This window comes from Rissa tridactyla, chromosome 5 (assembly GCF_028500815.1).
Source record: "Rissa tridactyla isolate bRisTri1 chromosome 5, bRisTri1.patW.cur.20221130, whole genome shotgun sequence".
NCBI classification, from domain to species: domain Eukaryota; kingdom Metazoa; phylum Chordata; class Aves; order Charadriiformes; family Laridae; genus Rissa; species Rissa tridactyla.
The window spans coordinates 13,054,061-13,065,062 of NC_071470.1; the positions used below are offsets into that span (position 1 = coordinate 13,054,061).

General features: G+C 41.9%; 1 protein-coding gene across 4 annotated transcripts in view; it reads left to right on the top strand.

Moving 5' to 3' along the window:
• The window catches only part of TEC (tec protein tyrosine kinase), a 54,526-nt gene extending 43,612 nt beyond the window's left edge, over nt 1-10,914 (top strand). For all 4 annotated transcript variants that reach the window (XM_054204233.1, XM_054204234.1, XM_054204236.1 and 1 more), the window contains 10 exons: nt 1,380-1,434; nt 1,598-1,677; nt 2,223-2,356; nt 4,070-4,144; nt 4,923-5,094; nt 5,257-5,473; nt 6,017-6,081; nt 7,160-7,278; nt 7,635-7,792; nt 9,797-10,914. In XM_054204233.1, coding sequence (XP_054060208.1) covers nt 1,380-1,434; nt 1,598-1,677; nt 2,223-2,356; nt 4,070-4,144; nt 4,923-5,094; nt 5,257-5,473; nt 6,017-6,081; nt 7,160-7,278; nt 7,635-7,792; nt 9,797-9,874 — 1,153 coding nt within the window. In that variant the 3' untranslated portion in view covers nt 9,875-10,914. The remainder of the gene's footprint in view (nt 1-1,379; nt 1,435-1,597; nt 1,678-2,222; nt 2,357-4,069; nt 4,145-4,922; nt 5,095-5,256; nt 5,474-6,016; nt 6,082-7,159; nt 7,279-7,634; nt 7,793-9,796) is intronic.
• Nucleotides 10,915-11,002: the final 88 nt, after the last annotated feature.

Below are 11,002 nucleotides of genomic sequence, written 5' to 3' on the forward strand. Positions count from 1 at the left end.
TGTGAGAAGGTAGAATTTCTTCTGGGATTTTGCCCTCAGCTTTACTAGAGGGGAATTAGTTGTTCCTGGTTGCTCTCTCCTCTTTGAGGCTCTTGTTAAGAGCCCTGCCGTGCCCTGGGCTGGGCTGCGGGGCTGGCAGAAAGGGAAGGAAGGAACTGGGCTGCCTTATCTGGTCCAGCCACTTTGTGCCTTCCCACCTTGGGGCCCTAATTCTGAGTCACGGCGCAGTCCAGGGAGGATTACTCCAGGTCATCTACCAACTGCAAGAAACCACTATCTCCAGAACGGCAGAACTTGATTAGAGCCTGCTGTGCCACTTCACTGCTCGGTTACTGCCATGATGGCACAGCTCAAAACGATCGCACCGTGCCGTTGTGAGCAGTGTGCTTTTCCTTTTTATATGATTGGCTACAGCTGGCTGAAACGTCAGTGCTTCCGTGACTGCTTCAACCTGCCTGTGCAGCACCGAGCTCGGGGATGTGTAACCATGACATTTAATTTGCTTTTAGCCTCCTTTTTGGTAGGTGGGTCCTCCCTGGAAAATCATAACTGTGAAGTTATTGAATGAAAAAGCATCCTGGCAGCCAGGTCGGCGGGTGGCTGGACTGGTGTCCAGGCAGCTGCTTCCCTGGGGCTGCCAGCCTACCCTCGGGCTACCGTTCAGAGCAACTCCCGCCACCAGGCTGGAGTTGAAAGGCTGAGAGACCTGGGTCTCTTTATCCTGGAGAAGAGAAGACTGAGAGGGGATCTCATCAATGCTTATCAATATCTAAAGGGCGGGTGTCAAGAGGATGGGGCCAGACTCTTCTCAGTGGTGCCCAGCGACAGGACAAGGGGCAACAGGCACAAACTGGAACACAGGAAATTCTATCTGAACATGAGGAAAAACTTCTTTACTTTGAGGGTGGCAAAGCACTGGCACAGGCTGCCCAGAGAGGTGGTGGAGTCTCCTTCTCTGGAGATACTCAAAACCCGCCTGGACGCGTTCCTGTGCAACCTGCTCTGGGTGACCCTGCTCTGGCAGGGGGGTTGGACCAGATGATCTCCAGAGGTCCCTTCCAACCCCTGCCATTCTGTGATTCTGTGATCAGCCTGTGCATGTTTGAGAAGTGGTTTTGCTGAAAAAATGAGTTCAATTACCTGAACTTTATTGGCTTCTGTGGGATCTCACTGGATTTGTTTCAGGTTATTTTTATTGGATAACTGCACAATGTAATAGAGACTGATTTTTTTTTTTTTTGCACAGTAACAAAGGTTCAGTTCTTGACCTTGATTTACAATGAAGTTATCGAATCTGTAGCTTTGTAATACTTTGCTTCAAGCTTTTTAGGTAAATGGTGCACCTTGGAGAAGTTTTGGTTACTGATGTTGTGTTGCAGGTGGTACAGCAGAAACCTGAACAGAAGCAAGGCAGAGCAGCTCCTCAGAAACGAGGTGAGCACAGCAGCCTTGCCATATTAACCATGAAATTCACGTAAAGTAGCTTTTTTTATTAAAGCAGATGTTTATTTTGACATGTGCAAATCACAGACTTGAGTAGAAGAGACATGCAGCTTAAAACCGCCTGTACAAAACTGTTGATGTGCTTGTGTTTCAGGATAAAGAAGGTGGTTTTGTGGTGAGAGACTCAAGTCAGCCTGGCCTGTATACAGTTTCCCTTTATACAAAATTTGGAGGGTGAGTTTCTGTGGCTGTTTTGCACACCTTGTCTCGTCCGAATCCGTTTGCATCTGTATCCAAATCTATGGGCTAGAGAAAAGCCCAGGAGAGACCTCAAGAAAGAAACGAGGGCTGCTGTGATAGAAAAGATGGGTGACTAAAATGAGCTTCTTGACTCCATGGTTAGGTCATGTTTGGTTTAATCCAGCATAGACCTGAACCTCCACCTGCGAAGGAGGTCTTGCACTCCCACCCCATTTGGTCTCTTCCCTCCTGCCAGCCCAAGTGTTTGTGCTGGTGTGTGATGAGCTGGATCCGGGAGCTTGCCAGGCTGAAAATTAACCTTTTATGGGTTAATCTTCAACTTGGTCTGAGCACTGAGATAAGGGCAAGTCACCAGGCTTGGGGTCTTTGATATTCAAGCTGTTCTGAAACATGTGACACTGGGCACCCTTGCTGGCCTTTTCGGTTTCCTTTTCTTAGTCAATGTGTTCCTCTTACAATGTCATTTCTTGTGAGTCTTTTATTTTTACTAATTGTTATTATTGTTGTTACCTTTCCAGGGAAGGTTCATCAGGAATAAGACACTACCATATAAAAGAAACAGTGACGTCACCGAAGCAGTACTACCTCGCAGAAAAACATCTCTTTAACTCCATTCCAGAAATAATTGAGTATCATAAACATAACGCAGCAGGTAGATGAAGTGGATTTTTTTCTGTCACTTAGGGTTGATTTGAAAAGGAGCGTGAGGCGTTTTAGGGTTTTCATGAAAGTTTTTAGGTTTTTATAGTTCCTTCTTTTTCAGGGAAGTCTTGAAACACTGCATTTTCACATTTTTTTCAATATAGGCAATCATTTGAAAGGTTTTATGTAAATATATCTATATAAATGTATAAATATGTTGCTGTCCCCAGAGTGACAGAATAGCTGTATCAAGTCAGGAAAAATTCATTTCGCTCCACGTGGTGTCTCTATCAGCTGCCTGTAACCCAGAGCAGATGGATGGGGATGGTACTTCCCCAGACTACCCTCCAGGCCCTGGCTTTTTACCTGTGGGTCACCACTGATTACAATGATCTAATCTTCCTATATAGCAAACAGCTGAGGAGAACAGAAATGTGTTGTTTAGGAAATCCCTAAAGATGAGTCTTTGTGAAGGTGAGACACTTCAGATCCGTAGCTGGTGGCTGATGCTGGTGTCTGCCCACTCTATGACGGGATGGGGAGAGTTTAGGAATCAGGTTGAAGGCACAGATACTAATATAGTATACTTTTTTTTGTGTCTGGTCTGTGCATAAATTTGCCTCATGACTGATATTTTCCAGATGTTTATATATAATTCAGATGATCTGGCATTTCCTGATGATATTCTGGAAAATGCCTTTCTGGAAAATATGCTCCAAAACATAACCCTACTTTTCATTTATTACAACTGATTTTACTATTTGTTTTTTTTTTTTTAATTGTTTCACTGCTTTGACATTAGGTGTATTCAGTTCTGACAAGATTTTAGGAGAATATTCAGCTAGCATGCAGCATTTATTTTTTATATGTAAAATTCCTGCATGAAACTGTTGGAATTTATATGTGTGAAACAGAAATGATCAACAGTAACATTGAGAATATACATTTTTAGATAATCTTTCTGATCTGAAAGGGGTCCTCAGCCTTTGTTGGTGCCAGCATAACTCTAAAGCACAAATATGTATGCATATATCTATATCCATCTCTCACCAGTAAAGAAGATGGAACAGTGTGGTGAGTAGGAATAGGGCAGTGATTGCCCCCCTGTACTCAGCACTGGTGAGGCCCCACCTCGAGGGCTGTGTCCAGTTTTGGGCCCCTCACCACAAAAAAGACATTGAGGTGCTGGAGCGTGTCCAGAGAAGGGCAACGAAGCTGGTGAGGGGTCTGGAGCACAAGCCTTGTGAGGAGCGGCTGAGGGGGCTGGGGGTGTTCAGCCTGGAGAAAAGGAGGCTGAGGGGAGACCTTCTCGCTCTCTACAGCTCCCTGAAAGGAGGGTGTAGCCAGGTGGGGGTAGGTCTCTACTCCCAAGTAACAGGCAATAGACAAGAGGTATTTAAAAGACGGGTAGACGTAGTGCTTAGAGATATGGTTTAGTGATGGTTTTTGTCAGAGTTGGGTTGATGGTTGGACTCGATGATCTGAAAGGTCCCTTCCAACCTAGGCAGTTCTGTGATTCTAAGTGAGATGCAGTGAGTGTTCCTGTGTATTTCTCGTAGCAGCTTTGAATAGTCAACACAACACAATAGCAGAAAATATGGTCGAAGCTGTATATAATGATAAGCTTATTGTTAATTAGCGTTGCAGTGAACAAGTGTCTGATTTGCTTCCTGGCACTGTTTCAGAAGTAAGCTGTGTCTCTTGAACTATCTTTGAACCTCAGGTCTCGTTACCAGGCTGCGTTACCCAGTGACCCCAAAGAAGACGACAGCACCAACAACGGCAGGATTCAGCTATGGTAATTGCATGTTATATTCATCTACACATATCTTTGATGATTGAATGTATCTTAAGATGCTATGATATTTTCTAAGAATTTGGAAAAGACCTAATTTTGTACTGTGGTTGGCTCTACTAACTTATGCGGGTCCAAGTTGTACCTTGGAGACCCTTGCACAGAGGAGGCAAAGGCGTCACGGCTGGTGGTTGGCATGCAGTGCCAAGAGCAGCACTGAGGAGAGGCAGAACATGTCACAGGTGCTCCAGGAGAATTCGGCGTCTTCCTCCACGCTTCTGTGGACACCTTGAGCTCTGCCCAATTGAAGAGCTGTGCCTTTGTCTCCTTTGTAAGCCGTCCAAACTTCTTACTCAACCTTGGCCCTTTGATCTTTGTGAAGGGGTTACTTTTTTTTTTTAATATAAATTTGGAATAACCTGTTTTAAGCATGGCACATCAGGTGATGCGAGAAGCTTCTATGCATTGGCACAACTTTCTATGATGGCAGCTTGCTGAAATCAAGTCTGATGATATCAGTATGCAACTAATGGCCTCAGGAAAGTTTGAGTTTTGCCTTCTGTATTAGTCAGGAGCTGCTTAAAGGTCATGTCTACCTAAAAGTTTATTTGTTTTGTGAGGTGTAGAAGTGTTCAGTTTTCAGGTTAATTCTATGACGTTTTCTCCCTAAATTTCCTAACTTGCTCGTAATCCAGCTTCCCTTTCCTCTTCCTTATCACCTACCAGTTCCGTAGGTTCCTTAATACAGGAGTCATGCGCTCTCGCTTGTTCTGTTTTATAGAGAAATGGGAAATTAATCCCTCGGAACTGACGTTCATGAGAGAACTGGGGAGCGGTCTGTTCGGCGTAGTGCGCCTTGGGAAATGGAGGGCGCAGTATAAAGTGGCCATCAAGGCAATTCGGGAGGGTGCGATGTACGAAGAGGATTTCATTGAAGAAGCTAAAGTAATGATGTGAGTTGTGTGCTTGGTACTTCTATTGCCAGTTCTAGGCCTCTGATGCCATGTACTGATTATACATAAAACACTTGGGGCAGGTGGTTTTTGAGTTTTGTGGGGTGGAGAGCTAGCACTGGGCGGAGGAAGTAATAACGAACACGATCTCAATCTTTTCAGGAAGCTAACACATCCTAAATTAGTGCAGCTGTATGGTGTGTGCACACAGCAGAGACCTATTTACATCGTGACGGAGTTCATGGAGCACGGCTGCCTTCTCAATTACCTGAGGCAAAAACGGGGAGTTTTGAGTAAAGACGTCCTGCTCACTGTGTGCCAAGACGTATGTGAGGGAATGGAGTACCTGGAGAGAAACAGCTTTATCCACAGAGACCTGGTAACATCTCACTAGGCAATACACTCATCTTTGAATTTTTTATTTTTGAACTTACCTGTTCCTTTTTGACACAGCCTGTTTGTAAATAACAGCTTTTGTTCTCACAGAAAATTTTAAGTAGCGGAAGTTGGCTCTTTAGGGTCTAATCAAATGTCTAAAACTGCCCTGCACAGAAAATTATGAGAGGTTTCTCCCTCCTAAGACAATCTCTCTAAAATTTTTATAAAGCATTAATAGCTATTTGTGCTGATACAATAGCATATGTCTGTTCTGGATTGGTGCCATTTTCACCACTCCGGAATCCCTTGAGGCGACAGTTTTTTCTGGTGATTTTTTACAAAATGGTTTAGATGTCAAAACAGTACTATCAAGAGGAAATGCACTTACATCTTTTATTCCGGACCATAATGAGAATACACTACTGAATACACTTGGTAAATCAGTGAACTTGCTAAGCAACGATGACAGATTCCTCCAAAGTAATTTGTCTGCAAGAGACTGCAAGTTTTTGTGTTCATCCAAGTCTAACCATTCCCTTTGCAGGCTGCCAGGAACTGCTTGGTAAGCGAGTCAGGAGTGGTCAAAGTGTCGGACTTTGGAATGACAAGGTATGGCTGTGTGTAAACACATCGGTGGGGGGTTGGGAAAATTCACCTAACCCTTGTACTTAGCCATAAGGCAACACGTGCCCAACAAAATTACAGGCAAAACTGTTTTTTGACCTCTCTGGGGAATATCCTTTGGTTCATTTTTTTTCCAGTGCCTTTAAAGCTTGTTCGTTCTGTGGTTGTGTGCTGATTTCATTACTCATTTTAATTGTGGAAAATCAAAACCTAGGCAGTTTGTTCTCTACAGAAGTAAGGGTGTCTCGCACTTACCACGAGAGGCCTGGCTTTGAACTGACTCTGCGGTCTGACTGGTCTTCTATTAGCAACTTTCTGTAGCATCTGTGAAAATCTTACAAATCTTAATCTTGTAGTGATGCAGGAGGCATATTAGAGCTTGTGTCTCACACAGCAGAGCTCACGCTGTTAATTGTTAATCTGTATTTTGGCAAATAAATGATAGAAAGAGGCTGTTCGGTGAGTCTGGGATGCTCTTGGGGTAGACGGTTCGGAGTAGCATCTCGCCAGCTGAAGTGCTGGGAGGTGTTGAGGCCTGGAGAAGAGTTAATTTCCTGCCCTTGTTAGCAGCTGTGGGTGCTACATCAGGTGGGTGATGCGTGGGTGAGGCAGGGGGTGGCGAGCAGCCCTTACAAGGAAGGTGTTAAAGCACTGTGGTTTGTCCATGCTCTTCTTGGCTTTTGCCACCTTTCTGTGTCGCTGAGCTTGCGTGTCCCCTGGCATCTGAATTCAGACTGGCCGGTGAGGAACAGAGCAAGCAATTTATGCTTTTGCATCGTTTTCTCTTACAATACAGATGTTTAACTCGCAGGTGGTCTAGACCTGGGTTGTATAGCTAATAATCACGAGAGGACTCTGAGGTTATAAGAAAAATGAACTGGGTCTTGACTGAAACCTCAGTATTGCACCAGAGAAGCATTTTTGTCGTGTGATGCTAACAGTCATGGCCATTAGGTGGCAATATGAGCTTCTAATATTCAAATCCATATCTAATTTATAATTTGCAGGCTAGGAGGCTGACCGAAAGATATAATGCTTTCTTTTTCTTTTTTTTTATTTTAAGGTATGTCCTTGATGATCAATACACAAGCTCCTCAGGGGCTAAATTTCCTGTGAAGTGGTGCCCCCCAGAAGTTTTTAATTACAGCCGATTCAGCAGCAAGTCAGATGTCTGGTCATTTGGTAAGACATTCATCGTTGAAAGAAAACGCTAAAACCCTATTTTTATGTTTTATCAATAGCAGTTGAGCTTCAGTTGTTGAGAAGGATTCAGACATCTAAGAAGCAGCTCAGAGAACCCATTTCCCACAGTTTTATGCATAAAGTTCCACAGAGACCTTTAGAATTCATTTATTAAAACCCATGCTACTAGAACAAGATGTTTCCAGTGATGACACATGTGAACACTTTCTAGGATATGGATCTCAAACTATCTATCAGAAATCCTGAGCCCAGGGCACAAAATAGATGTGTTTTCAAGAACTTATTTGCTCTTTTTCTTACTGTTTATTTTCTTTCCTTTTTTTTTTTTTTTTAAGGTGTTTTAATGTGGGAAGTATTTACAGAAGGAAAAATGCCGTTTGAAAAAAGCTCCAACTATGAAGTGGTAACGATGGTTAGCCAAGGGCATCGTTTGTATCGGCCCAAACTAGCCTGTAAGCAGGTGTATGAAGTCATGATGATGTGCTGGCAGGAGGTATATTCTTTTTTTATTTTTTTTGGCCTTTGAATTGAAAAAGGTCAGTCTAGCAAGAGCAATTAATCTCTCTTGCAGCATTCTGGCTGTATGCAGCTCTCTCAGCTATTCATGTGTTTATTGCTAAGACAGAGATCTCCCCCTGGTTTGCAGCTGAACTAGAGCTGTGATAAGATAAAACCACCAAGGAAATTTCTACAAAATAAATGGACTGTCAGATTAAGTATGCAAAGGCATTTTGTAACAAAATGAAATAATAGCTAAATCTGTGCTGGTCATGATTATATCTGTGTACAAATACTGCTAGCAAAAAAAAAAAAAGTATAAAAATCAGTCAGAACAGCCCAGAGGTGGAGAATCTGATTTTATATTGCTTCAGTTTATTAATCATTACAGAAACATGCCAGAATGACCAAAAATATTCTTAAAGAAATAATTCATTAGCTGATTATAAGTTATATTGGAAATAGAGGTTAACTTGCAGTTGAATCTAAATACAGATCCCAGTGTTTATAAAGAAAAATAACAGTACGCTGTACTGTTAATCCTCTGAACCCAGAAAGATACTGACTGCACAGTTTCCAAAAAGGTCAAAGGGGCAGCAAACCCAAATTTAATACTTTATCAACTAAATCAGTATAAAACATTTTTTGTAGTATTAAAGCAGAAAGTCTCGAAGAGGATAAGTGCGTTTAATGAGATGCCTGTAATTTTGAGAGAGCAATCGAGGAAACCAAGAATGGAAAGAGCGACATGACTTATTTCTAGTTAGTCTTTGCCACAGGGGGTGCTGGGAAAAAAAACCTGCTCTTTTCCAGTAATAAAGATGACATACTGTCTGATGCTTGTCTTGGAGGACAAGGTGCTGGAACAGAGAGCTATTAGTCATCAAACCAACTGGTGGAGATCTAAAACTTAGAAAGCAGTTGGTTTCCGCAACAAAAAATACATTAAAAAGACCAGTGCCCTGGAGGGCCACGGAATGGCAAATACGTCTGTAGTTCAAAAAAAGCTATTCACAGGAGCCAGCATACTACAGATCGTAAAATTTTGTTTGTGCCTGGTAACCTGCTGGAAATGGTCATTAAGATGGAATAATAAATTACCTGGAAGATAAGAAGTCGTTTGTTACCGCTCTTTGAATATTAATATGTATTTATAGAGTTTATATGAACACCAATGAAATTGATTAAAAATGTATTGATTTCATCAGGGGTTATTAACAATAAAATCTAAGCAGTCATCATGTGGGAGAGAATCTTTGCGAATCACAAACAGGACATAAGTAATGGCAAGATACTGTCAGTGTTTGTCATAAAATATGATTAACTGTAGGCACCTCAGTCCTCATCTAATAATTTTATTAATGACTTGTAGAGGAACGTGAATACTGAGGCTTCAAAATTCAGCAGGTGATACAAATCTAATTGGGCTGATAAATGGAGGAATAGTGCAAGTTACCCAGACATTCAGAAGATGCTAAATTAACTGTGTCAGTAACACCAGCGAAGACACTACCTCGGTTTATTGCCGTAATTAAACAAAAGAAACAGGATGTTATGACACATGAGGAACTGTATGGAAAATAAATACAGTAGATGAAGAGTGCTGTTGCATAAATCTGATACAGTCTCATTTTGGAGTCCAAAAAATAATGCTGAAGAGGCTTCAGAGAATGACACTGAAAGTTCTTAGGAGTGTGAACAACTTGCATAAAGAAAGAGGCAATGAGGAGAAAAACGGAAAAGTGTAGCACTGTGGAAAATAATTAATTATATGAAGAGCGTAGCCCAGCAACATCTATTAAGGCTTTTTCAAAACATAAAAAAGGTGACACTTACTGAAATTAAACATCTAAAACCTACACAAGGAAATATTTTTGCGTCTCACGTTTAATGAAACGGTGAAGTCATTGCCACAGAATGATATCGAGACCAATAATTTATCAAAATCAACACACCTTTATTGCTTTCTGATCACAGTGGTGCGTGCTTTTATTTTTAGAAACCAGAGGGACGCCCGACTTTTGAAGACTTGCTTCACATAATCATTGACATTGCCGAGGGTGAAGATGCTTTCTGAAAAAAAAGCCAGCAGCAGCACAAGTACAGAAGGCACTTTCCAGAGACGTGGCTTCACCATTTCTTTTTAAAGGCTTGATTCTGTAAGCTGCTGGAGGCTGCTAAATGGCATGGGGAGCCTGTAACATCTGATCTGCCTCGACAGGAGGAGAGTTCTACGTGATGTTAGGAAATGAGGACGGTATCTTCAGCAATAGTAGCCGTCTGTACTTTCTCTGAGAAGTCAGCGTTGCAGAGCGGGCAAGTTGAGCTCTTTATGGAGGAAGAGAGAACGTGGCCAAAGCCCAAGAGCTTCATTTGCCTTTACTGGGTTGGGTTCATGTATATACAGTCCACAGTTTCTGAGTTTCTCTTTACACAGGCAGTAGTATTAGTAGTGATTTGCATGCTTAAAAATTGAAGGTATCTATAAAACGCTATTTACTGACATTGAAATCTTTCCAGAGATTCTCCAGAAACATTCTTTTTCTTCGTTGATGGGTGTTTCCTGACACATCAAGAACACAAAACGTGTCTCTCTTGTTTGCACATAATAGGTTGTTAACAGCAGTCTTCAGTTTAGTGTAACACTCAAAAAGCTTTGCTTCAGACCTGAGTCGTGATATGCCCCAAGCGATTCCGTGCTGTTTGGTCAACCAGAGACCTCCCACGGTTAGTTTTGATGTTACTTGTGAAAAATAAGTCCCAGATTCAGCACGACGGGCTGTCAGTGTACCATAGTACCTTGTTTTGGATTAATTATAAAATAATTTATATGCTGTATGTATTGTAAATATATAAATTCCATGCATTTATTTATATAAAGTGTGTTTTCTTCTTGAAATTTTCAAGTACAAGTTTGTCCTACCTTCACTTACATCCGCAGCTCGACCCATGGGGTTGTAAATGAAAGAAAGTACACTCTCAAGTGTGTTTAAGGAGGGCTCCCCTTTCTGTCTGTCATCTGTACGTACAGTGATCTAACCTTTCTGTTCTTAACAGAAAATGTCATGCTACGTGTGTACGTAAATAAACCGAATGTTAACTATTGTTTGGAACCAACTAATGCGTTGCCAGTAATTTACTGTCAGTGCATCATAAGCCAAAACTGATTGTTCATGTGAACATGGTGTTATGATAGCCTATGGAT